We start from the raw sequence: 26,907 nt of genomic DNA, 5'->3' as shown, positions 1-26,907 counted from the left end.
TAGGTGATACAGGGAAGGGATTGTTGACACATAGTAAGCTTCTTGAGACATGAAATATTGGTTGTGTGAGGGATAATATTGATGACGCTAACCTAAAAACAGGAATGTGATTTCATAAAATAAGTACATAAATCAATAATAGCAGGTTATGTGTTTTTTGTGTCAGTTTTGACTCCAAGACCCTGACACTCAAAATTTGGCTTGCATTCTAAGGGATCCCGAAGCGTGTGCACCCAAAGTGAATGAATTGGTTTTAATTAAAATGTTAAGCCTTCAGTCACATGGAGTTATTATGCCCCTTTGTGGCCAATGCCAAGTTTCTTAAAAGTAAGAGCAGTAAAACGTTTTATGCGGATGCTTGAATCTGATCTCAGATGGTGCACCTGAGGACCAGGCTTATCAAATTTGCAGTGCTGGAAGAACACCGGCTCTCCTATGTAATCCAACCAATAAATAAATCTTTCCCATTTTACTGTGTATATTTGTAAATATGTGAGGATGGATATTAAAGTGAAAAATGAACATTTTATTTCATCTTTTTGATATTTAAAGAGGAAAAGTATGGAGAGTAATGAAAGTATGGAGAGAAGACAAAAAGTATAAAGACACATTGCCAAATTGGTTGAATTTTACTTACATTCTAGCTACTTGGAGCCTATTTGCAACTGGGCTGGATCCTCAGATTTCTTTTTCTTTTTAAGTAAATATATGTCTGAGTTCTTTGACAAGAAGAGAATGACAGAGGCTGAAGTTAATTTAATTTTGGTATATTGGGGATTGTACTTCTAGACTGTATCCAGATACCTCATTCAAAACAATATCATTTTTTATTGCCCTTCAGCACGAATCACTCCTGCCAGCTATGTCAGAGCAATCTTTGATAGGCTGCAGCCTAATATGACTGTGGTACTTATCTTGGCTGCCCTCCACCCTTTGCCTGGCCACTGCATTTGTGAAGGAAAGTAGGGAGTATTGCTGGCACTGTTCTCATTGTTGGTATAAGATGATGCAGGCATTCTCCGGAGGTGTTGAAGGATGATGTTGTTATGGTGTGCTCTGGCTGTCAGAACATAGACAGCAGTTATCCTTAGCTGACCCCTCTGTCATCCCCCCAGTTTTGTAAAAAGGGCAAATCTTCAGGTCTGTTCATAGACTTAGTAGAATGAAAAATGTGCTTCTGGAGGCTTCTTTTTGCTGGACTTCCTGAGACTTGCTAAGGTCCTTCCTTTTCCCCCATCTCCAAAGTTTTGGAATAGTCATTCATTCCATCCTTTGTTAAAAGTGGCAAATTTTAAGTGCTTGGCTAAGACGATTTCATTTATCTACATACTTTTTTTGTATTTAGCTCTATTTTACATGCTATGCTTTTTGCTTTTCTGTTTCAATTGATTATTTGAATTATTTATTTTGAAATTATTGAATCCAGTTTGAAAGTCTAGATGCCAGGTGTGTAAATGCAAGTATTTCATCCTATCTGATTCCTTAGCTTGTTCATCAACATACAAAATTAGAACTTTGCATCTCTTCCCCGATGTAATGTGCTGTTGTACATGTTTTTCTTTGTTATAAAGATGAAGTAATTTGTCACAAATACAGTTTTTTCTTAGTAGTTTAAACATTTCAAATTAGTAAATTTGAAACTTGACAAGTTTTTTAAAGAGCAAAATGTTTTCTAGACTGTTTGGTAATCTGAAGCTAGTGGATTTTTTTCTTACACCTCATATGACTGTAATATAACTGTAAAGATATAACTGATTGTTTGAATATTTAGTGTAAGAACTTACCTAAATTCTAGAATATAGATGCATTTGTCTTGATATAAAACTTTAAGTAGCATTGATGTGGAAGAGATTCAGTAATGCCAATAGTGACAGGAAATTAATATATCAGCCCATTACAACTGAAAAAAATCTTAAACTAGATAGGAAACCCTATGCAACTTGTTTATTTTCTGTAAATATGGTAGGCTAATGATCTCACTTTGATTGTTTTACAGGCACAGGAGAAAGTGGCAAAAGCACATTCATCAAACAGATGAGAATCATTCATGGTTCAGGATACTCTGATGAAGACAAAAGAGGTTTCACCAAGCTTGTGTATCAGAATATATTCACAGCAATGCAGTCAATGATCAGAGCCATGGATACACTCAGAATCCCATACAACTATGAACATAATAAGGTAAGCATTATGTTTTAAATATGCAGATGAACTATTTCCAGCTATAGTTCTAGCTGTTGCCTGAGATGGCTTTGAATCCATTAATCTGCTTAACCCAACTTTATTTTTTATGGACTGAGCAGGGTGGGGGTGTGGGGATAAGAACATATAGTAGTAGTTCTTAATATTCTTCCATCTGGTTCAGAATGTGATGGAAAGGTTGCTATAGCAGACATCCAGGGCAGTTTAAATATTGTAGTGAAACTGGTCTTCTTACTGCTATAGTTAGCAAACGTGTCTGGACTGAACTGCTGGTAGAAATATGAGCAAAGGTGCTAGTCTAATTTCTGTCGGACTTCCTAGTTTTCTCTATGAAAGCATCTTCTTGCATGGAAATACATTCACCCATTAAGCTCCCATGTGCAATCTAATCTGGTATAGCACAGAGACAGACTTAATACCTTAGATCAGTGGTTCTCAACCTGTGGGTCCCCAGATGTTTTGGCCTTCAACTCCCACAAATCCTAACAGCGGGTAAACTGGCTGGGATTTCTGGGAGTTGTAGGCCAAAACACCTGGGGACCCACAGGTTGAGAACCACTTCTTTAGATGCACATCTGTATGCATCTATTTTTTTTCAGTTTCCCCATTTTCAAAATGTCTTCTGCAAAAGCTTTTAAAAAAACAAGTATATATTCATATATTTGGAATGTCTCGTTTCATTGGAAAATGAAGCAAGAAAATATCTCATTAGAGCAGTGGTTCTCAACCTATGGGTCCACAGATGTTTTGGCCTACAATTCCCAGAAATCGCAGCCAGTTTACCAGCTGTTAAGATTTCTGGGAGTTGAAGGCCAAAACATCTGGGAACCCACAGGTAGAGAACCACTGCATTAGAGCCATCTAAGTTATACTCATATTCCATTATTTTGGTGACAGAGACCTATAAATTAAGTGTCTATTGTGTGGCTCACAAAAATTGCACACTTCAAAAATGGAATTTCGGGGCAATTAATAGATGTTATTGTTACCTATTTTTGTATATGATTGTGTATGATTGTACACCCTTTGGTGCTGTGATGTCCTTTTAAGGATTTCCAGATTTTTTATTTACTCAAAGCTTTCGTTATGTGGTTCTCTTATTATGTTTTTTGGTCAAAGGACTGTACTGTAGCAATGTTTAGATAGCTGCCGAAACTGAGTAGGACAAAAAAAAAAACCCTGAAGAGATATTTATCAGCTGGAAACAATTGTAACAGATACTTAAGATATCATATACTACTGAGTTGGTGTTCCCATTTGTATTTGGATGAAAGCCAGAGCATAGGTTACAATCTGTGTGGGTGTTAAATGTATAGTTCAGTTTGGCATTATGTTGGTTTGATATTGTTAAGTAAGGGAAACAGTGGATTAACCAACGGATTACATTTAGTGTATTTCCCAATGGAAGGCACTTTCCAGGAAAATGAGACTCAAGGTGGCTTGCAAGACAAATACGATTACACATACAAATGAATGCAAATACAATTAAAACATGAATCAAAAGTGTAACAATTAAAACACAACTTAAATGCATACCGGTAAAAGAAGAAATGCACCATTCATGCAGTTAAAAGCCTCTTTCACAGCAAGTGAGTTCTTTTGCCGAAGGCCTATAAAAGGAAAAAAGTCTCTATTTGATGGCAAAGAGACTACAGACCAGTCTAGACATCCTCAGTAGGGAGTTTCAGAGCCTTTCATATGGAGCTCACTTGAACATTTCATCTGGCATCTGTTGCTTTGTGCTGTGCCATTTATGTGAAAAAGCGTATTATGTGAAAAGGGAAATTTGAAGCATTTTGTAATAAAAGTATTTTGTAGTATGCGTGCTGCAGTGTAGGTTGAAGGTGTCACAGGGAGTAACTCAACTGGCATGCACATGACTGCCACACCAAAATCAGTTTAATTATAATGATGATGATGATGATGATAATGATAATAATAATACATCTAAACTGAAATATCAGATGGGCTGGATTTGAAATCATTCTATCTCTGCAGCCATAAACCTGTCTAAGGAGGAAACTTTTACTCCTTGAAAGGGTGGGATATAGAGTTTCAAATGATCAGTGCTAGTTACCTTGCCCAGCATACAAACTGTCTCTTGCCTCAGTCATTCGCAAGGTGGCAATGAATCAGTGGTATGTTTTTACAGCACTAGCTCCGAGGCCTTGGTTCACAGAAAGTGTAACCATAAGCTGGCTTAAATGCATGGGCAAACTTCAGCCCTGAAATGTTTTGGATTTCAACTCCCACAATTACTAACAGCTGGTAAGCTGGCTAGTATTTTTAAGAGTTGTAGTCTAAAACACTTGGAGGGATGAATTTTACCCATTCCTGCTTTATACTCATTTATACTTTATACTTCCCCTATCTGAGGATGTGTGAAGTAGATATGTGGAGAAGTGAAGCTGGGGTAAAAAAATAAAAAGGAAAAACTTTCCTCTATTTTTTCTTAATTCAAGGATAAATTAGGAGAAATCCTAGGAGCAAATATCATATTTCACTGCGTAGTACTCTCACTTCCCCCATTTTTTGGGCTGAAAAGGGGGGAGGTTATGACTATTGCGTAGCGGCAACTACTACGAAGTGAAAAATGTCCAGCTATGGGGCTTCTTTTGGCTGTCAGCTGAAGGAAGCCCCTTCACTCCAAGTAGGTAGACACAGGGGTGAGTGAATAAAGGATGTGACTATTATAAAATGAACAGCAAAATACCAATTTTGCCACCCCCAAAATGGGGGTGTGACTATTATATGAGGAAATACAACATTTTTTTCTCATTTGAAATGAATAAAATACTTTAAAACAACGTTTTATTCATTTAAAATGCCAGGAACTGTATAGTATTTAGATCTGTCTGTAAGAAAATCTGCATCAGTGGTTCTCAACCTGTAGGTCCCCAGGTGTTTTGGCCTACAACTCCCAGAAATCCCAGTCAGTTTACCAGCTGTTATGATTTTTGAAAGTTGAGGACCAAAACATCTGGGGACCCACAGGTTGACAACCACTGGTCTACACCATTAAAGAGTGTTAACTACTGTACATAGTGTGGACATAGAAAACATTCAAATGTAAGGTGAGTTTCTACATCTAGCAGGTGCTTCCATCTTTTATTATGGGAGTATATTGGAGAACCTTCATCACCTGTGAGGATAATACACTGTTGAAGAGTTCAACATTGTAGGTGTTGAGTAAAACTTTATATCAATGGTTCTCAACCTGGGTTCCCCAAATGCTTTTGGCCTTCAACTCCCAGAAATCTTAACAGCTGGTAAATTGGCAGGGATTTCTGGGAGTTGTAGGCCAAAAACATCTGGGAACCCCAGGTTGAGAACCACGGATTTATATCAAGAGCTTACTCGTTATTGTATGCCTTCTAATTATTTCCAACCTATGGTGGCTCTAAGGCAAACCTTTCATGGGGTTTTCTGGGGTTGTGAATGTGTGACTCACCTAAGGTCACCCAGTGAGTTTCCATGGACGAGTAAGGAATCGAACCCTACTGTCTAGAATGGTACCATAATGCTCACGCCCCATACGGTTATATCAAGATGTATGACACTTATATTTTTAGGTTTTATTTATTTATCTAATGCATTTATATTCAGATTTTATCTTAAATTTTCAACAACAAAAAAAGCGCCAAATTGCACATACTTACTCAGTTACCTGCTAGATTCTGAATGAAACATTTTACATAGCTCGGTGGCTCAAGTAAACAAAATGTAGGCTTGACTTGAAAGTACTTGTTGCATGTATAGGCATTTCAGGTTTTGCCACAATTAGTTTTTTTCCTCGGGGTAGGAAGAAAAACCACATCTTTTCCTATGTTTTCAAAATGACCTGAAATTATACAACTTAATGTGAACCAGATGTTAGCTTCTGAAAGATGTTCTAAACTTGGAACTTCCCTTCCTGCAGAATGACTACCTTGAAGCAAGGTAGTAAGAACTAGTATGATCCTATAGATCAGAATCTAGACCTATATGTATAAAGAAGTATACTTTTGCTAAATATGTGTTGGGTGATAAAAAGATCTAAATTAAATTAAAACTACTTATCTATCCCAGCTTATCAGTACTACATAATTACATAAATGAGGTCATTTTAATTTTTTTCTAAAATATTCACAATACTAATTCTAAATATTAAACTAATTCACTGAACAGCTTAGATTAGAAAATCACTCTCTGGTCAATTAGATTCTTATATCAAGAAATATTATCCATGATGGAATAACCATCTATTTTTAGTGAAACACTTGTTTTTTTTCGATTGTATAGCTATGTATTTCATATTTCTGCCTGGATGAGCTATGGTGCTGATAGGTCTAAGACAGCCTTAAACATTATGACACAGTTTTAATTGGATAATTGAACTTTACTAATAAAAGCAGGAATGTATTCATTGACTCTAGACCTTTTTATTTACTTTTTTAGTTTTGTTACTTTCTACAAAAATTATCAGTGAAGTATACTGCAGAACCACAACAAAATAACTGAGAATAGCAAAATATGAATTTAGGAAAGCTTCTGAAACAGTTCAAAATGCCAAATTAACCCACATTTTTCTATCAGATGTTGTTCAGTTGGTTTGGAGGCATATTGGTGCAGGCAGAGGCCTCTTCCCCTTGACAATGTGGGGAGTGAGACAGAGGACAATAAAATTTGAATTCCCATTAGCGTAATGGTTCTCAATCTGTGGGTCCCCAGATGTTTTGGCCTTCAGCTCCCAGAAATCCTAACAGCTGGTAAACTGGCTGGGATTTCTGGGAGTTGAAGGCCAAAACACCTGGGGACTTACACGTTGAGAACCACTGCATTAGCAACATTGGTCTCCACTTAGCCAAAAGTGGCATTTTCAGAGGCCTGTATGACTTCTTAAAACATCTTTTGCTTGATGAAGGAGCTTCAAAAGCTTGCATTGTGTGTTTTATACATTTTAGTTGACCAATAAAGGTATTGCTTTTTTGTAGGTTTTTCATTTTGTTTTATTTCACAGTATGGCAAACATGGCTATCCCTTACTTCTCATACTTTTTACAAGATTCCTGGATAAAGGTTTTAGGTATCAGAGATGCTTCTTTCAATGAATATACAGGGTGTTTCAAAAGGGTTGACCTGATTTGAAATCGCTTTGTCTCTGCAAATATGAATTGTCCATGAATGAAACTCTTACCACTTGAAATAATTTCAAAGCATTACTGCTATATGTCTCTCCCAGTGCACAAACAGCTACTAGCCTCGGACATTCGCAAGTTGTGACCCTGCAACATTAGACCGAATGAGATATTCTCCCAATTCTGATGTTATTTTTTAGATTTGTTTCTGGCTCAAAATAGTTAGTAAAACTTGACAAGTCATTAAACCATTGGTAACTTTTGGTGTAATTGTAATATGTTGCCATTGTAAAATTTCCTGCTTTGAAATTGGGTTCATCATTTTGAAATACCCATAACTGCATTTCAAACTAGTATATATTTTGTCTGGAGATAAGCGTCATAGTTTGGAAACAGATGTGATTTGCAGTCTTTTCTACCTATAAAAATTCCCCTTCAAATGCCCATTGGGTTCCATCAATGTGAAATATATTAATTTTCATTTTACTTCTTTTCTGCACTTAGTTCCTGGCTCAACATAGGCATTTGTACTTGGAGAAATACGGTAGCAGAAATTATGCAAGATTCCTTCAAGGATCACTTGAACAGGAGTTTGTGGAATACTAAATTAGGTCTTTTAACAGCTTTTCATACCTGCAGGGCTCATTTTGAAGTTTCTCAGACTTTACCCAGTTGTGCTGAAACAGTTGGTTTCACAATTTTCTTGTGCTGGTTTTTAAATAAAGCCTTTTACTTAAGGAAAAGTTGAATTTGTGCACCGGAAGGAAATTTTCTGCATGATATCCCACCTTTTTAAAGTACAAGTGGAGAGCACTATGAAGAAAGAAGAGATGAGTCACTTGTAGTGTCAGTGGATGTTAAGATGCCAGAAATACTCATGACCTCATGTCTGCTTATGCCAGACTTTACCATGTTGAGCATGGTTGAGCAAATGTGCATGCATGTTTATTTCCTCTTATTCCACAAGAAAAAATGGATTCTGTATTTAAACACAAATACAGATTATTCCTTACACATGGTTGGAATGAAAATATTTAATTAATTGAGATGCTATTATTTAAACATAGTTAAATTAATATTTTCATTAACTAGTTCTGATCTAAGTATCAAGGTGTTCTATAAACTGAATGTAAATAAAACACTGGTTCAGTATTAATGACTGTATTGTGGATTGCTCTTTCACTTGAACACTAGTTCTAGTTTATCATATTAGCTTCCAGAGATTTTGACAGTGATAGTATGGAACAGAAACATGCTTAAAAAGTTTGAATCCAAATCTCAGCTTACAGAAGAAAAAATATTTACAAGCTTTTGCCATCTCTAGATATATCTCTTAAGCAGGTTATAAACATTGCTTTGAGATGGATCGGAGAAAAGATTTCACTAGGTTCACATGGTCTGGAACAGGGATATTAAACTCATTTTCATCGAGGACTACATCAGCGTTATGATTGCCTTCAAAGGGCTGTTGAGTCCATGGATACACTGAATCTGTGGATACAAAGATACAACTAGATTTTTTTCACATAGTTTACCCAGTTTGAATTCCCAGATGTTATTGAATGACAACTCTCATCACTTTTGATTATCTACCATGTGGACTATGCATATTGCAACCCAACCACACTCGTGGCTCTAAGGTTAGGGAAAGGTTAAAGAACATTTTAAAGTTAGACATCATTTCCACAAGCCTTGTATCTAAATTCAAGCCCCGACTAAACAGAACAAACTGCAGTCTTCCAGACTTTATCACAACCCTCATCAACTCTAGTCATGATGTCTAATGATGAGGAATACAGGAGTTGTAGAACATCACCTGGAAGGCCACATAAAATGACATGGTGAGCTGGAACTAGATTGCGGGACTTGAGTTTGACATATGTGATCTAGAGTGAAATTGGAGGAGGAAGAAGTGATTGCAGACATTCAAAACAGGCTGCCCTAGGTGACTTTGCAATTTCAGAATTATTCATAGGACTGCTGGTAAGAAGCAGCAAACAATATTTGAGTTTTAATATATTTTGGCGCCGTCTCTTCTGTCCCTCATTTTCAACTGTTTTTCTTTTGTGTAAGTCCTTGGGTGGTCCCTATGCTCACCATGGTTAGAAAGCCCTGGTCTTTTTCTTCATTCCTCCCCATGTTCATTCAGTCTTTCTATTGTCTTAATTCTCTTCCCCATGCTTAATAAACATTAGGCAGGCGTGTATCTCTCAGTGTTTCTATTTCTCTATCTGTTGCCACATTCTAATTCCCTAAATACAGGCAGCCAAATTGACAAATTATTTGCTTATTATCCAAATAGTACTGTGGATCATAAGAAGATTGAAGTTCTGCTGAAGGCATTAGAACCATGCCTATGCGCAGTGATACCATCATGTTGATTTGCATTCGCTTTTTGGTAGTGAAATCATGTTTGAAGTGCTGTACAGTAGCATCAGAACATTTCAGAGAATTTTGTAGCAAATAAATCTCAATATTTAGAATAAACTTCCAAATAAACAAATATATCTGAAAATTAAGCTATGATGGACACAGAGATATATGCACACTTATTTTTATTATTTTGTGAATGTTATGAATAACAAATCAAGATTATAATATAACTAAACCATTCTTAACCATCTGAAACTGTCCTGTTAGGTACAAGACTGTGTCATATGCTCATCAGTGGAAAGTAATTATTGGGAGGGCGCTATGTGAAATCCTGCTTGTGGTCTTGTTGCCAGCAAAATCATACTGATGGTAGGTGATGTAGTATAATATTTCAGTGTATATAGATGAGGACAAGAACTAAATACAAGGCTAAAATTGATCCTTTAAAAAAAGTGTCCATTCAGATAGAGAGATAGGTATAGAGAGATAGATAGATAGGTAGGTAGGTAGGTAGGTAGGTAGGTAGATAGATAGATAGATAGATAGATAGATAGATAGATAGATAGAATTGACAACTGATAAACATACTTAGAAACAGCTTCATTCTGTTTCTGGGGAAAACTCTGCGATGTTATAGCTAATTTTTCCATAAATAGTATAAAATGTAATCAGGTGACTGCGATGTTAATTCTTTCGAAGCAGTTCGCTTAAAAGTGCATTTCTTCTCCTTGTTATGGGATTTGTAAGTAAATAATTTTAAGGATTTGGGAAGCAAACAGCTTAGCTTTGCTGCAGTTGTTTTTCTCCACTCTCTTCCCAGAAATAAATATATAGGATATGCGTAGCCTGGTTTGTTCCTTGTCTCTGTGTAGCCAAATTTAGAGACACATCCTCTTTTGCTGTCTTCCTGTAGAGCTTCCTGTCTTACTTACTTGCACACTGACGATACTGTGTGATTCAGCAAAGTGTGTAGTGACTTGCCCATTTAACAACAGATAAAGTCTGAATAATGGTATTTCTGTTGTTTCTTTATTTTTGTTAGCCTGTTCCAAACAACATAAGATACCGGATCTGTATTCACATGAATTGTATCTTGTCTAATCAATAGTGAGTTCCGCTTTGAGTCTCAGTGTGGAGAGAAAAAACAGAGTTGTTGTTGTTGTTGTTGTTGTTGTTGTTAGAATGCAGTTTATGTCACCTGACATAATAGAGGAAAGATTGATTAGTATTAGTCAAGCAGTCATGTAACTCCCTTTACGGAAACATTCTTTGCATTGGTATTCTAATGTCGAAATGTCTTGCTTTGTTGTCTTAGCAGCAGGAACAGAGAACATGTTCAACCAGATTGAAGATCCTTGGTGAATTTATCCATCTAATTAGTGCATAGTCACAATTCCTTTAAAACAGGCACACAAATTTTGGCTTGTGTTTTTGGTAACTGTTTCCTATTTTACCAGCAGTTTAGCAAGCTATGATTAGTAAAAAGTACAGTAGAGTTTCACTTATCCAAGCTAAACGGGCCGGCAGAAGTTTGGATAAGCGAATATCTTGGATAATAAGGAGGGATTAAGGAAAAGCCTATTAAACATCAAATTAGGTTATGATTTTGCAAATTAAGCACCAAAACATCATGTTATACAACAAATTTGACAGAAAAAGTAGTTCAATACGCAGTAATGTTATGTTGTAATTACTGTATTTACGAATTTAGAACCTAAATATCACGATATATTGAAAACATTGACTACAAAAATGGCTTGGATAACCCTAAGGCTTGGATAAGTGAGACTCTGCTGTATATGTTAATGCATACAGCCACAGATTTAAAGACTTGCTAATGTTTTTAAAAAGAGGAGAGATTATGGGAATGTTAAAGTAAATAGTGAGCAGCCAGTTTTGGTCTAAAATGCAGACTCATTCAGTAAAATGAGAACTTGAGACATCAATCCCTGTGTAAGTTTTGTTCTGTTTGGAAGTAATTGTTGAAAAATTATTGAGCTTTGTAATTTTTTTTACATTGTCCAATTCAACATGAGTCTATCACTCATATTTGTCTAGATGTTTTTGTCATGGAATGTACCAATTATACTACCTAGATGTAAAGAAAATGCCAGATTCAAAAAGAATACCCTGCTGTAAGTCATATATTTTATTTCATAGAGTGCTCTGTGTATGTATAATAGTACAAATTGGTCCTATCTAGTGAAACCTCTTTGATGTTTGAGTTGAAACCAGCTTTTTGAATAATTAAATATATTTTTATATATGATATAATGATTATTCAGTAAGAATCTACTGAATTTAGATTCTTTATATAATGGACTTATTCCTTTCAACTGATTGGTCTTGTAAAGCCTTTGGGAGCCATGTAATTCTTGTCTTCATCAGTTCTACACTAAATTGTTTATCAGCAGCAACCTTTTGTTTCCTGATAAAAAAATGTTATTTAGTATATTAATTAATTATGGCCAAAGGAGAGCTGCCGTTTATTTTCAAAGCCCAATTCAAGGTGCAGGTGATCACCTACAAAACCCTAAACGGTTTGGGACGCACCTACCTTCGTGACCGCATTTCCCCCTATGAACCTGCACGGTCTCTACGCTCATTGGGGGAGGCATTACTCTCGATCCCACCACCTTCGCAATCATGGTTGGTGAGGACAAGGGAGAGGGCCTTCTCCATCGTGGCCCCCCGGCTCTGGAACTCTCTCCCCAGGGAGATCAGGCAGGCCCCTACCCTCCTCACGTTTCGGAAGAGCCTGAAAACTTGGCTTTTCCAACAGACCTTTGGTTACTGATCTCCATAGTAACAGATTGACCTGTTGCCTATCTCATTTATTGTATCCTATTCCTTTAGCCGGCCATAGTGTATACCTTTGCCAGCACTTTAACGGGACAATAGTTTTGGGATCTACCTCACCCTGATTGAATCTGACACTATTTGCACTTTATTGGCCCAGTTCTTTTTTAGAGCCGACCCAGGATTTTATCATAGTATATTTATTGTGTTTTGACCCATGACTTGTTTTATTGTTGATTGATTGTTTTATTGTTATGTTTTTATATTGTTTGTGACCTGGGCTTGGCCCCATATAAGCCGCCCAGAGTCCCTTCGGGGAGATGGGGTGGGGTATAAAAATAAAATAAAATAATAATCATCATTATCATCATCATCATCATCATCATCATTATTAAATCAGTCTTGGCAATTCAGTAGCATGCTGACATTCTGAAATCTATAAAGGTAATGATGGTGGGAGTGGAGGGAAGAAAGGTGTATTTGTACTTTCTATGATCCTCAACTTGAGTATTGACTTAAAGCCATGGAAATGCTTCATGGACTAAAAGCAAAACAAAGATTCTAGATAAACCTTCCTGGTTTATCTAGAGAGGTTCATTTCAGAACATGAAAATGATGTTAATATAATAGCTATTTTATACATAAGGATGTATATATGTTAAGTGGTTCGAGTGTTGGATAAGGACTCCAGGAGACCAGGAGTTCAAATCCCCACTCAGCCATGGAAATCCACTGGGTGACCTTGGCCAAGTCACATACTTTCAACCTTAGAGAAAAGCAATGGCAAAACCGCACTTAAGAAACCTTGCCAAGATTTCTATGATAAGTCAGAGAAGGCTGGAATGAATGTAGCATCTCTAGAGAATAATGTCACAAAATTATCTTTTGTGTATTAAAATTTAATATATGAACTTATGAGACACAAAAGAAACCTAAGGAGCAGCTGTCTTCAAACAGAATGTACATTCTTGAACAAGAAGGCTCTGAAATGCTGTCAGTGTCCAGCCTGGCATTTTTGTGTACTGACTTAGAGATGTAGGGAAAGAGGCCATATAATTCTTTCTGAAGACTGCTTTGAGGGATATAATTCTATCTCATTTCGCAAAATAGACCTCTAAACAGTGCATGACATTGGGATAACTTTTTGTTTGTTCATGTGAGTAGTTATTGCTAGAAAAGGTAGAAGAATCTCTACAAACGATGATGTTTGTATGTTTGACAGAACTTGAGCTTCATGAGTTTTTCTGACAAGCTTGTTCTAGCTTTCAGGTCAAACAGGACAGCCAAGTTAGGAGAACTCACTGGCATTTAGTGTCAAATGTAATATAAATATATGGCAGTGGGATATAAATTTAGATTCCACATGTAACAGACATTTGCCAAGTTTGCAAGAAAGAACTTGGGAGTTTGGAAAGCAGAACACATTCCCTGAAAGAGTAATTTATACCACTGTAAAATGAAAGACAGGAGGCTGCAGAACAGTCCGCTGTGAAATTACTGTATGCCTTTGGTTCTTTTTCAGTAAGTTGATTGGGGCAATGAATATACAGGGAGTCCCTGAGTTATAAACATCCGACTTACAAATAACTCATAGTAGTAAACGGGGTTGCGACTACAGGGAGTGAGAGAAATCTACCCCTCAGAAGGGAAATTTGCTTCTGAAAGAGTTATCATAGGGGGAACGTGTCTCCACTGAAGCTTGTATCACAGGGACAGAAACTGAGGTGAAATCTTTTGAACAGGGGCACAGACAGCAAAACAAACTCCACAGGGATTTTAACCCTTCCCCATGCTATTTAAAGTTTTTATATAGATGATATAGCTATAGATATTTATGAAGTCACACTTATATAATGCATATGTTCCAACTTACAGACAGATTTAACTTAAAAATAAGCCTACAGAATCTTGTTCATAACTTGCTTTTTAAATGTGATTTTTAAAGCAACTATCCAAAGTTCTAGCCTCTATTCTTACAAGAAATTCAGCATTTTGGTTAGTTCTGTTAAAGTTCATACCTGAACAGTAGTTCATTGATACGCAAGCTTACCCAGACATGTGTGTTGAGGAAGGAGGACATGTCCATCCATGAGTGTGCAGTCATACACTTACTCTGGATTTGAGCTACAGTCTTAGTCATAAGCTGGGTTGAGGTGAAATGGGCCTGAGACATAAAGAACTTTGACAAGGAAGGTGTGGTGATTAGTGAGTGTGAAACTATTGGCATCTGAGTCAGAAAAGGATAGATATGGCTCATCCTGAATAAATTATATTGAAGAAAAACTCCCTGTCTACTAGGAAGTTGCACTTGGAGATAGAAACTAAGACATAAAACGAAAACTATCTATTTGTGTCAGTTTTTTGTAGTCAATTCTTGCTCCAGTGAAAGGCTATGTAAATGTTAATATCATTATTTTTTTAATATCTTATTTTTTTAATATCACAGAAGAAGATCATCTGATTTTTCATTCAGCTAAGGATGCACATGGCAAAGTCTCCTGCATATCAGCAACCTCTGGCTCAATGGTTCTCAACCTGTGCGTCCCCAGTTGTTTTGGCCTTCAACTCCCAGAAATCCTTCTACTGGTAAACTGGCTGGGATTTCTGGGAGTTGTAGAGCAAAACACCTGGTGACCTACAGGTTGAGAACCACTGTTATAGATTATGTGTCTTTGCAACCTTGGGCAGATACTACCTTAAGGTGATGACCTCTGTGCAAAGCTTGAATTTTGAATATTTTACTGATACTGATACGTTTCTATGCAGATTCTGAAGCTGAATTGTCTTCAACAACACATTGAACTGTCTTAATTTAGGCATTTTATTTTCTAGTGATTTTGAAATACAGTAGAGTCTTGTTTATCCAACATAAATGGGCCAGCAGAACATTGGATAAGAGAAAATGTTGGATAATAAGAAGGGATTAAGGAAAAGCCTGTTAAATATCAAATTACGTTATGATTTTACAAATTCAGTACCAAATTATAACGAAGTGATTTATTTATTTATTTCGTGTCAAAAGCATTGGTACGAAGTGATAGAAAAAGCAGTTCAGTACACGGTAATGTTATGTAGCAATTACTGTATTTTCAAATTTAGCACCAAAACATCACACTGTATTGAAAACATTGACTACAAAAACATTGACTACTAAAAGCCAGACTGCATTGGATAATACAGAATGTTGGATAAGTGAAGATTGGATAAGCGAGACTCTACTGTACTGCAAATATTTTAGGCTTTGTAAGCAACATACTTGAGACCCTTTTGTAGAATTATTTCTCTGGTGGACTAATGACAGATAGGTGTGGGACATAATGCTGGTTTATATTTCTTTAGTGGTGAGGCAGGATCATACAGTTGGTCAAATGATATTGAATTGCAATTTACATCACCGCTAGTTAACATGATCAGTGGGGAAGAACACTGCAGTCTAAGAACACTCAAAATGTTGCCTGTTTTCCACCCTTGCTTTAGTGGAAGGATACATAACAGCTTCCCGCCAAAGAAGCTAGGCAGTGGTTCTCAACCAGGGGGTCCCCAGATGTTTTTGGTCTACAACTCTCAGAAATCTTAGCCAGTTTACCAGCTGTTAGGATTTCTGGAAGTTGAAGGCCAAAAACATCTGGGGACCCCAGGTTGAGAACCACTGAGCTAGAGGTTGCTGGTATGCAGGAGACTTTGCCATGTGCATCCTTAGCTGAATGAACAATCAGATGATCTTCTTCTGTGATGTGAATTGTAATCCATAGGTTGCATGCCTCTCTCTGTTCTCCTCCCCAGAGTCCCCCCACCCCTTCATTGCCCACAAACCATGGTCACTGTGACAGTCAAGGCCCATTGACTACTTCCAGCAACAAAAGAAATCAGTGGAGCAGAGTTAATTAAGTTCCTTTATTTTCTTGTGCTTGCTGCCTAGATTGCCAGATAAAGTACAATTTTGTGAACCCTTGAGTCTTCCACTTGGCCTGTCTATGAAAGACCCAAAGAGTCAGGAAGCAGCAGGTCCTCAAATGCTAATGCTAGTACCAGTATTTCACCAGAAAGGTATGCAATGGGAGAGGAAGGATATGGGCAAGATTGGTGCTCCTTCGGTTGCTGCTTACAGTGGTGCCAGTGCCACCTGTGGTGGGTTAAAAGGGAAGCAAATTGGCCTTCTGACCATGCTCTAGATGCCCTCTCCACTCTCTTTTCTCACCAAACAACCAAGGGCTACATTTTCTGATATTTTAATGGTGCTGTGCATGTGCAGTTGGATAGGAGTCAATGTCTTCTTTCCGCTACCCCTTCCCATGCTCTTGTTCTCTTTTTATGTAATGTCTTTTAGAATCTAGATGAGTTCTGTTCTTTATGAGAAAACAAAAAGACAGTGTTTTAAACTGAAAAGTTATCCAACACGCTTGGAGGAACTTAAAAACAGAAAACCAAGACAAGACACCTTTCTTCCTAGCATCACTGGCTTTTAATGTAGTGCAAACAATCACTGAAACATTTTATTACAGCTAATTGAATATATTGTAAGCCATATAGGCATGGATATACACTATTTACTCAAATCTAATGTTCACCTTTTTTGGCAAAATTGCCTTGCCAAAATTAGAATGCCCGTTACATTTGTGTCAAAATCAAAGGGGGTAGTTGCTTCAGGAGCAACTGAAGGGACATTGCCTTAAATGTAATGGCCAGGGCTCAATGCTATGCCATCCTGGGATTTGTAGTTTGATGAGGCATCCACATTCCTTGGCAAAGAAGACTTGAGACCATGCCAAACTACAGCCCACATGATTCCATAGCATTGAACCAAGTACAAAGTATAAATGCAAACATTAAACAATAAAATTAAAACAAAACAAAACATATAAATACAATTAAAACTGTCAAAACATAGCACCTAGTCCCATAGTCATCATACATGCTGCTTCATTTATGTCAATTTCGTATTGTACTGTGTGTTGTATCCCAGCCTGCACCTGAGCTGTCAGGTGAGCCTGAGGTTGGTCCTGTTCAGCCTGTGATTGTGCCTGCACCGGACCTATCAGATGAATCTGGGTTGAGGTCTAGGATTCCCATGAAGCTGCTCTTCCTGGACAGCCAGAGTTTGTCTCTGAGGATTCTGGGAACAAGCATACAATGGTTTCAAGCAGGCAGCTTGGACCACATTCCTTGGGAGAGTAAAGGTTGAACCAGCCCTTGGTAGATGGGCATTTCAGTGATGATAACACTAACTAGGTTGACAGAAAGACAGCTATATTTCAATAGAGACAAGAAAGGGAGGTTTCCAGATGAAGCAAAAGGTTGTTAATGAGAAAGGATTTTGAACAAACTTCCCACGGAAAGTGGCCTTGATTTCAGCTGTAAGAGGAACTACTTCTGAGAGGGATTTTCAGAGGTCGTAACTTTGCTCATCGAGCGTGGTTCCTATTCATGGACTCCTAGAATCCTGTTCCTTGTTCCTGTGGATTTTCATGCCAAGTTCATGTAGTCTTGTATCTTGAGTATTATTCCAGTCCTAATTTTGCCTTGGAGAATTTTGGATTATCCAGTCATTGTTTCTGAAAGTTTTGCAGTTTGGATTCCTTGTTCCAGTTAAAGATCTTATTATTTTTTCCAAAAATTAATCCTGTTCCTCAGATTAATTTTGATACCTTGTTGAAGTTTATTCTTGTGTTTGATTTTCATGGACCCTTGCTTTAAGACTCTCAAGTGTCTTGTACTTGATGGAGTAAAATCTTGTTTCATTGACTTTGAACTTTGATTTGCTATTGCTTACATATATTATTCAATAAACAACTTGCTTTGCTTATAGTCTGTGGCTCCAGCGTAGTTTTTAGGTGTCTCTGCAGTCTAGGGGTGCAACACTGTGGTTTATTCGATGGCGCATTAGTTTCTACTCGAAATACAGGCATCTTTAAGTTACAAGACATATAGTATTCCTCCAGAATTGCAACACTTATCACCTGAACTGATGTTCACAAGAATACAGTTCCTCTAAATATCAAATGTTTGGGCATTTTGAGTTGACTGAATTCTGTCTACAAGTCCTTCAGGTTCTGATATGTTTGTAGCAGGGCAGGGTCTGCAAAACTAGCACAGTCAGCTTCCCACAGAGGATTTAAGTAGCTCAGCAGTCAGTTAATATGTCGTATTTTCTCATTATCCCACAAAATCTGGTTCAGGCTTAGGCTTTGTGCACCTCCACCCTGTATTTCTTTTTCATATTGTTTGGACAACAAATTGTGTTGGTATCCAAATAAGAACATCTGAATGGAGACTTGTCTCATTTCTCTTCTTATACATCCATCATACCTTCTTCTTTGACAACTTGAACATTAGCATTTTAATATCAGATTGAGGTGGTGTCATTTGGATGTCAGCTGCAAAACTAAAGGTATTTCCTTTCCTTCTTTAAATTGATCTTTGTTACTGAAAATCCTCTACTGACTTCTTTCCCATTCTGTGGGGAGGAGGTAGCATCTAGTGAAAGATTTGAAGAACAGCCAGTGTATGATGTAATACTTTATAAAGAAAACAATACTTGGGAAATAAGTTTCTTTTATTTTCTTTTTGAAAACTAACCTATTTCCTCTTTAAATTATTGGCTTTGTTAAAAATAACAACTCTTCTCTTGCATGTTTTTTCCTCCTAATTTTAGACAGAGATAGAAAAGTTAATGGAAGATATAATTACATCTTGTATTATTTGGTGGAACGTAAAACTCCATCAGATGGAAATCCACATTTTCCACATTAAGAACATCCTCCCCCCTCCTCCAATGTGGGGTTTAAAGTCATGGACATTTAGCAGACCACAGAAGGTATCCTGTGAGCATCCAACTGTGTTCTTTCCCACAGAGGGCAAAAGGTCTTCCAGGTTGAATCTATAGTCTAACCTCCATCAGAAGCTGATCCTAGAAAAGTGTTCTCTATCGGAATCTCTTGGTCCTCCCAGTGGAAGTTGACTATAAAGTTACTGTGGAGGATCTAGAGATTCCAAGAGAATTGTTATCTTAGGTTTTAAAAAAGTGGGTGGGTGTTTTTTGGTTTTGTTAAAAAATTTCCACTTATACTGAAGTGCCTAGAAAAAATCTATCAGTCAAATCCACAAATAATAAAATCACCAACAGTTTCAAGCCTTTTTGATAGGATACCCAACCTTTATTTTCTACTTGGGTAACCTTTGACCTCCCACCCCTCCTTTAGCTACTCAGTCTCTGGTTGTTTCTCTCATCTCACATCTTTGAACATCATCTTCTTTTGGTATTCTTTTTGTTGTCTTTATCCATGTTTGATACCTTCTTTGCTCATCCTTTTATGTCCTTTTATGTCTTCCTCTTCAGAATTCTTAATAGCATAGACAGATGCTCTTTTCTGTCACTGAATATTCTGTTGTGGTTTCCCCTCTTTTTTCTCTGCATCTCTCTTTACCATCATCCTGTCTTTTCCCCTTCTCATACACATTTTTTTTCAGCTGATCCCAGTACACATCCCTGCATTGATTCTAAGGGCCTGTAGAAAATAAGATTCAAATGTAAAAGGATAACATATCTTGGTGCCAGGAGAAACAGGTGAGTTAAACTTATGGAGCCTGCAAGTGAAGGGATTTGGCCATTTCATACTTTTCACTCCCCAAAGCAAGTAACACATTTCCAGTAAAACAGCAACTCCATTCTTCCTTATTCTTGTGGAGAAAAAGAGAGGCCTGTTTGGGTTTTCTCTCTTTCTGTGTAAAGTGGGCATTTGAGAGGGAGGGAAAACATTTTAAATGTCCTTCAGGTGTTGCCTGAGGCAAAATGCCATACAAAGAGAGAAAAGAATACCCCCTCCTTTCCTCCACAGAAGAATCTCATGCAGGGTTTTTGTATGCGGTAACAGCATGACATGGCTGGCACAAAGTCAAACTCAAAAGGAGGGGGAAAATCACATGTCTTTCCCACACTCTTTAAAAGAAAGGAAGGATAGTTTCTCTGACTGTGTTATTGGGATTTTGTATGAAGCAGCAATACTACTTATGGTTGCTTTGAAAATCCAAATTCTCTTCCTTCAATTTACCAGGTTTTCTGCATATAACAGTAGCCGTTTTAAGAATAATTTTATTTAGTCACCCAAAACAAAGTATGTGGAATCACATCCACATTGGATGTAAACTATTTTGAAGTTTTATTATGTCAGGCAGCACATGAGTATTGTAAACAAAGGAAATCAGAATACAATAAACAATCATACAAAGTGACGAGATACCAAGTAGTGCTTGGAGCAGATAGAATTCCACATCCTAGTTTTCATGAATATAAATCTATTTTACCCAGAGACCTGACTCTGTCGTGTTCGGATTCAGTTCACATCAAGTTCACGTCAAGTTCTTACTTGTTTCATTTTGGTTTTGAAGCTTTGGAGTTGGAAGATACCAAGCAATGCAAGTCAAAGTCGCCTGGACATTTGTTTCTGATGGCTAGTAGCACTTCGTATCCTTATTTGGAAAAAAAATGTTTAACTAGATATTGTAGAAGGCTCACGGGGGTCCACTAATTTACCATTGGCTAATTTGTCCTGAACAAATCCTGTGTCTATCTCTTAAGTTTTGAAGTTGTCATTATTTTCTTTATGGATGTGAAATATATCGATTGAACATATTAAAAAAATACAAATTAGTTTTTTGGTTAGTAAGTGAAAGCAACAATCTTATTTTTATTAGGATAAAGAAGGTGTTACAAAAATGGTACAAAAACGGTGCAGATTCTCTACATTACATTTTTTTAAAATTAAGTGGTAACGGAAGAAGCCATCGTTCATGAAGGAAGAGTTAAAAATGAGACTTATTGTACAACTACTGTGGAGAGTCCTGAGGTAAATGAATGCAGGTTCAGTGTTAAGAAGTGTTAAGAGGTATTAAAAGTATCAGCTTTCAACTTGATGGGATTTACAGTTAATGACTTTTCTCTCTCTCTCTCTCCACTAATGAGAGAGCTTAGGTGATGGATGGAAGAAATTCTGGTCAACAGAAATAAGAAAGCAGTGGACTAGATCGAATTGTTAATCCTAACTGGAGTAGCTATACTGAATCAATCAATTTTATATAAGATGCTGCATTTCCTTTGACTCAGTGGGTCATGGATTAAATTAGGCTTTAGCTCAGTATTTCATGCAAGTCAGTTCAGTGATGTTACAAAGAAATAATTTCCACAGTAAACATTTAGTGTATGTACCTATAAGTCTTTGCCTATGAAATGTTCTATTAAAGTATCAGAACTTTTTTAAAAATGACTATCCTTGTTGGAAGAAACAAGCAGGGAAAAACAAAACAACTCCCAGTTCTCACCCGTCTACTGTTTTCCATAGATTTCAGAATCTCTCTTACACCCACATAGAAGATAGCATCCCAGAGCCATAGCCGGATTTTCAAAAATATTTACTTTATCTGAATCTTAAGTGTACTGTGGTCAAATTTCTGAGCTTTTCGGGGTAACTTCATGACTAGGAAAGCAGCTTCATTTCATCATACACACACATAGAAACTGTGATTTATAAAAACTATTTCAGTTTTTCCTTTTAAGTTCTACTTACCAATATTGGCAGTAAACACAGATAAAGTAGCTGTTCCTACCTATTGTGGAACCAGTTGTAGAGTGTAAAAAGAGTGTAAAAAGCATTATTTTAAAGGGCAAAATTGAAAGAGTGCTAGTTTTGAAAATGGGTTCTGTACTTTTCTACCTAGTAAGCTAATAAAGGCACATGGCATTTTTAGGTTTTGCATTCAGGATTCTATCTTGTTATGTAGTAGCCACATGTTTTTGCCGAATTCATTCCTAATTCACCAGTTGACCTCCTTGGGCAAACACTTATGTAAATGTTTATAAGTCCAATTGCTTCCACTTAAAGTTCGAAGTAATTGGGATGGTTGTTATAGCATATGACACATCTATGATGTGATGAATGCAGTATGAGAAAAATGTAAACTTTCTGCATCAAGGAAAACGAAACAAATAGTAGTAATAAAAATATCAATTTATATAATGAAATTCTAAAAATCTACACATGTAGGTCCGCATAGTCAAAGCAATGGTATTCCCCATAGTAACCTATGGTTGCGAGAGCTGGACCATAAGGAAGGCTGAGCAAAGGAAGATAGACGCTTTTGAACTCTGGTGCTGGAGGAAAATCCTGAGAGTGCCTTAGACCACAAGAAGATCCAACCAGTCCATCATCCACAAAATAATGCCTAGCTGCTCACTGGACGGAAGGATATTAGAGGCAAAGTTGAATTATTTTGGCCACATCATGAGAAGACAGGAAAGTTTGGAAAAGATCATGATGCTGGGGAAAATGGAAGGAACAAGGAAGAGAGGCCGACCAAGGGCGAGATGGATGGAAGGTATCCTTGAAGTGACTGGCTTGACCTTGAAGGAACTGTGGGCAGCAACGACCAACAGGGAGCTCTGGCATGGACTGGTCCATGTGGTCACGAAGAGTTGGAAACGATTATGCGACTGAGCAGCAGCATACATGTAGGATGTATTCATTATTACATAAGCTTAATTTCACATAAATGAAAGAGCAATGTAAAAAAAAAAGACGTGACCAACACAAAAGTAGAACTTCTCTTGGCTTCCACTGAAACATTTACTGGCTGAACATTCCTTGTTAGAGAACTGAAAGTGCCTGACTATCCAATTTACATTTCTCAGAAGGGAAACATTTGGTTTAGAAGGAATGGTAGCTGCATCAGGTTTAAATAAAACTCCAGTTGAGTAGAATTATTCATTAAAATGATATCCTTTTCACTTTTTTATTTGGATATATAATACCAGGTGCTGTAGGCTATATTTCAGAGGAAGAAGTTGGCAAAACCACCTCATGAGTATTGCTTACCTAAGAAAGCCCAGTGAAATTCATGAGAGTACCATAAATTTATAGACAACTTGAAGGCACAGATGTGCATGCTTGTTATACATTTAGCAGTAGCATGACAGTGCCGAAAAGTTATATTGCTGAGCCACTAAATTTCCAGTCTGTTAATTTTAGGGTGTGTGGTGACTTTGAAGAATTAGGATTGAAAACAGTTGTGGGGAGATATATATATCTCCATATCTCCTCTGGATTTGTTATGAATTTGAAAAATGTGAATTTGTCATTCTTAGTCCAACTGAGAATATGACAGCACGTTTGTGATTATAGTGCACTTTTCCTTTGTGGCTCATATTGATTAATTCAGGAATACCATGTAAAGAGTATTCAAAGAGAGGGAAAGATACCAGTGTCTGCTTGTCCAGTTCTAAAAAAAAAATGTGTGTGTGTGTGTAAAGACCCATTTTGCAAAGCCTAGTGAAAAAGGGGGAATAAGAGACAAAATAGGAAAAAGACTGTGAGTTGAGAGGAGAAGCAAAGGATGAGGACACAATAATGTGATAGCAGACAGGTGTGATAGTGGTTGTTTTCAAACTGGTTCATCATCAGTATGATTGTTGTGAGACAAGAGTATGGTGTAATAAAATCCTTTAACTTCAACTCCCAGAAACACAGATCAGCTTGGCCAATTATCAGGGAATCAGAGAACCGTTTCTGGAAGACCAAAGATTGAAAACCACTGAACTAGCAGACATAGGACAGTTATTTTACATCTGAAATAGCATAGGATTTGTTCAATTACTCAAAACATCTATGTTTTCGGGTCCCAAGCAAAAGTATTACAGTGCTTTCCCACTTCCTTCCTATAGATACGTAAAATTTATCAATTTTCTCTTAAATTTTATTGGCATATGAAGTTGCTGGTAGAAATTTAAAAAGTGAGCAGTGTGTGTTAATTAGGATCTTGTGGTCTTGTTTCTGCAATGCTTTCAGTTCTGCCCTTACCTCTTGTTAAGATGCACTGATGTATGTCGTGTAAGACCCCTCCTTGTAAATTTTTTCACCTGTCTTCAGTCCCTCAAACTGATACCAGAAGAGCCAGTGACTGGGGAACATTTGACCTTCCTGGCCTTTCCTGTCTAACTAGCATACCTACTGCCACAACATTGATGAGAGTGGCTGCTAATTAAAATGGCTTTATGAAAACGTTAGAAAAAATTCTGACAGCTGCACTGAGGAGTTTTCTCAACTTCCCCCTCCCCCCCCCCGAAACTTTCCGCACCACCTGTAATTCAGGTTTTCAGAATAAGTTGCAGGAATTTGTGGAGTTTCTGCAGCAAGGAGGGAGTTGGATAACTTTTCTGTTTCTGCTACTTCCATTATTTTACAAATGGAAGTCTAGTTCCATTCTTTTACAAATGGAAGTTTTGGATACTGCCCATTGTGTTTTCTTTAGGCTGTTACAGGACATAATTTGGTTGTTGCCATTCTACAAAGCCATCTTACTTCCTTTTTACAGGTGGTGACTGAACAAAACTACCAGCTATTGTTGAGATGAATGTAATTCTCTGTAGCCGAGCCTCTGCCCACTGGAACACAGTAACACACCCTGGCTTCCACAAGACTGCCAATCCCTTTTAAAGCTCTTTCCCTGACCCAGCAGGAAGCTTTATTCTTCATAGTTTCCTTAACCTAGTTGAAGCCTCACTGCAGTTGATTGACCTTACTCACAGGGTATTTTTGAATATAATACTCTTAAGGTCATATAGAAAACCTTACGATAAATGGCCTGTTCTTACAGCAAAACTATTTCCATTTAAAAATAAATGATGGTATATATTCCATTCTTTGTATATCTCAACAGTTTTAAGATATCGGAATGCATCTATTAATAGTATTACATAAGCAGTAACCTAATTTTGTGGTGAAATTAATCACCAAGGATAATTGCAGGAAGCGGTGCACTTGCAGAAGGCCAGCTATCATATAAATTAATTCCTGTAACATATCAGGGAAGGGGGATTACTTTCAGGAGTCTGAGATTCATGTCTGGAGAACTGCAACATTTTATTATTCTAGCATCCCTATAGATGGGCAGAGAGGGAGCTTGGAATGTAGTGGTCCTAAACAATATTTAGTCCCAAATAGCCATGTTTGGGATTGGTAACCAATACTGAGTTTTTTGGACACCACCTATGGCAGTGGTTCTCAACCTCTTGGTCCCCAGATGTTTTGGCCTTCAACTCTTAGAAATCCTAATAGCTGGTAAACTGGCTGCGATTTCTGGGAGTTGTAGCCCAAAACACCTGGGGACTCACAGGTTGAGAACCACTGACCTATGGCAAATGGTTTACGAACTGTATTAACCCTATGGCCTCAACCTTCACATTTAATAGTGCCATATCCTGGTCTTGTTCTTTAGATCACATCACGGTCCCCAAATATTTTTTCAGGGATTTGGTCTAGATTTGTGAGGGAAAATAGGGATGGAAAATATGTGTGTCTGATTACATTCAGCAATAATTAAATTAACACTCCCACTAGTTTAGCTGATAGCTTCATTTAAAGGTGAGAAAAATTGGCAAACACTTAGTTTTAAGTACAAGAGTTGAAGCCAGAGTGTGTGACTTTAAACATCTGAAACCATTTTGTGGGATTTGTGCCAACAATTACATTGTATGGTACTTGCTGAAGACATGCAAGAACTAAGAATACTCCTCATAGTCTTATATGTATGAATTTATATTCGTAGCAGCTGTCTGTGAGGGTTAAACTGAAACATGTAAAAAGCAGCAAATGTTTTTGTTCATAAAATTGCTTATAGTTTGGAAACCTGGGAAAGAAGGAAAAATAGGAAAGATGGAGTGGGAGTGACAGGCTAGAACTCAGATACTCAAGCAATTTTGCAGCCTACTTTTTATGGTAGAGTGGATATTTCAAATATTCCCTCCAAAAGTCAAAAAGTATGTTTTTAAGTTTTGAGAAATCTTGGTGAGAAGAATCCTGGACTAGTGAGGATCTTTATAAGTCAGGACTAAATCTGTGCAAAATTCATGTGTGTGTTTGTGCAGGAAAAAAACATGTTATGTGTTTTCTCACATAAAGTGCTGCAAGTGGGAATTTATTCTGCATAAAATGTGCACATGGGTGATTTCCATAAAAACATCGCTTTCTACATAATAGTACTATTTCCTTTGCAGACAATGCTTTTTTCTGTGCAAAACAGCCACATGTAAACTTTGTGCAGAATTAGACAAGCCACTGGGTTAATTAATGATCTGGCACCAGAAATTAAAATAAAGGTTCTGGGTTTTCACAGTGTGCTTTGAAAACATGATCTGCAGTTATTTATCTAAAGGTAAATTTGAATATACAATATGGGAGCTAGCAGATGCCAGATAAATGTAGTTTCTGGTGGCTTGAGCATTACTATTAAAATAGGTCTAGGTAGTACAGTACATCATAAAGTAATGATAAAGGTTTTCCCTTGAAATTAAGTCTAACCGTGTCCAACACTGGGGTTGGTGGTCATCTCCATTTCTAAGCTGAAGAGCCGGCATTGTTCATAGACACCTC

At 37.2% G+C, this 26,907-nt stretch overlaps 1 protein-coding gene across 2 annotated transcripts in view; it reads left to right on the top strand.

The window, feature by feature from the left end:
• LOC100565556 (guanine nucleotide-binding protein G(q) subunit alpha) overlaps nucleotides 1–26,907 on the top strand; it is a 125,706-nt gene that overhangs the window by 39,556 nt on the left and 59,243 nt on the right. For both annotated transcript variants that reach the window (XM_003216474.4, XM_008103274.3), the window contains exon 2: nucleotides 1,997–2,181. In XM_003216474.4, the coding sequence (XP_003216522.1) occupies nucleotides 1,997–2,181 (185 nt within the window). The remainder of the gene's footprint in view (nucleotides 1–1,996; nucleotides 2,182–26,907) is intronic.

The sequence above is a fragment of the Anolis carolinensis genome, chromosome 2 (assembly GCF_035594765.1).
Source record: "Anolis carolinensis isolate JA03-04 chromosome 2, rAnoCar3.1.pri, whole genome shotgun sequence".
Taxonomy (NCBI): Eukaryota; Metazoa; Chordata; class Lepidosauria; order Squamata; family Dactyloidae; genus Anolis; species Anolis carolinensis.
Note: the sequence above shows the minus strand (reverse complement) of the source record. Positions and strands in the feature narration are given on the sequence as shown.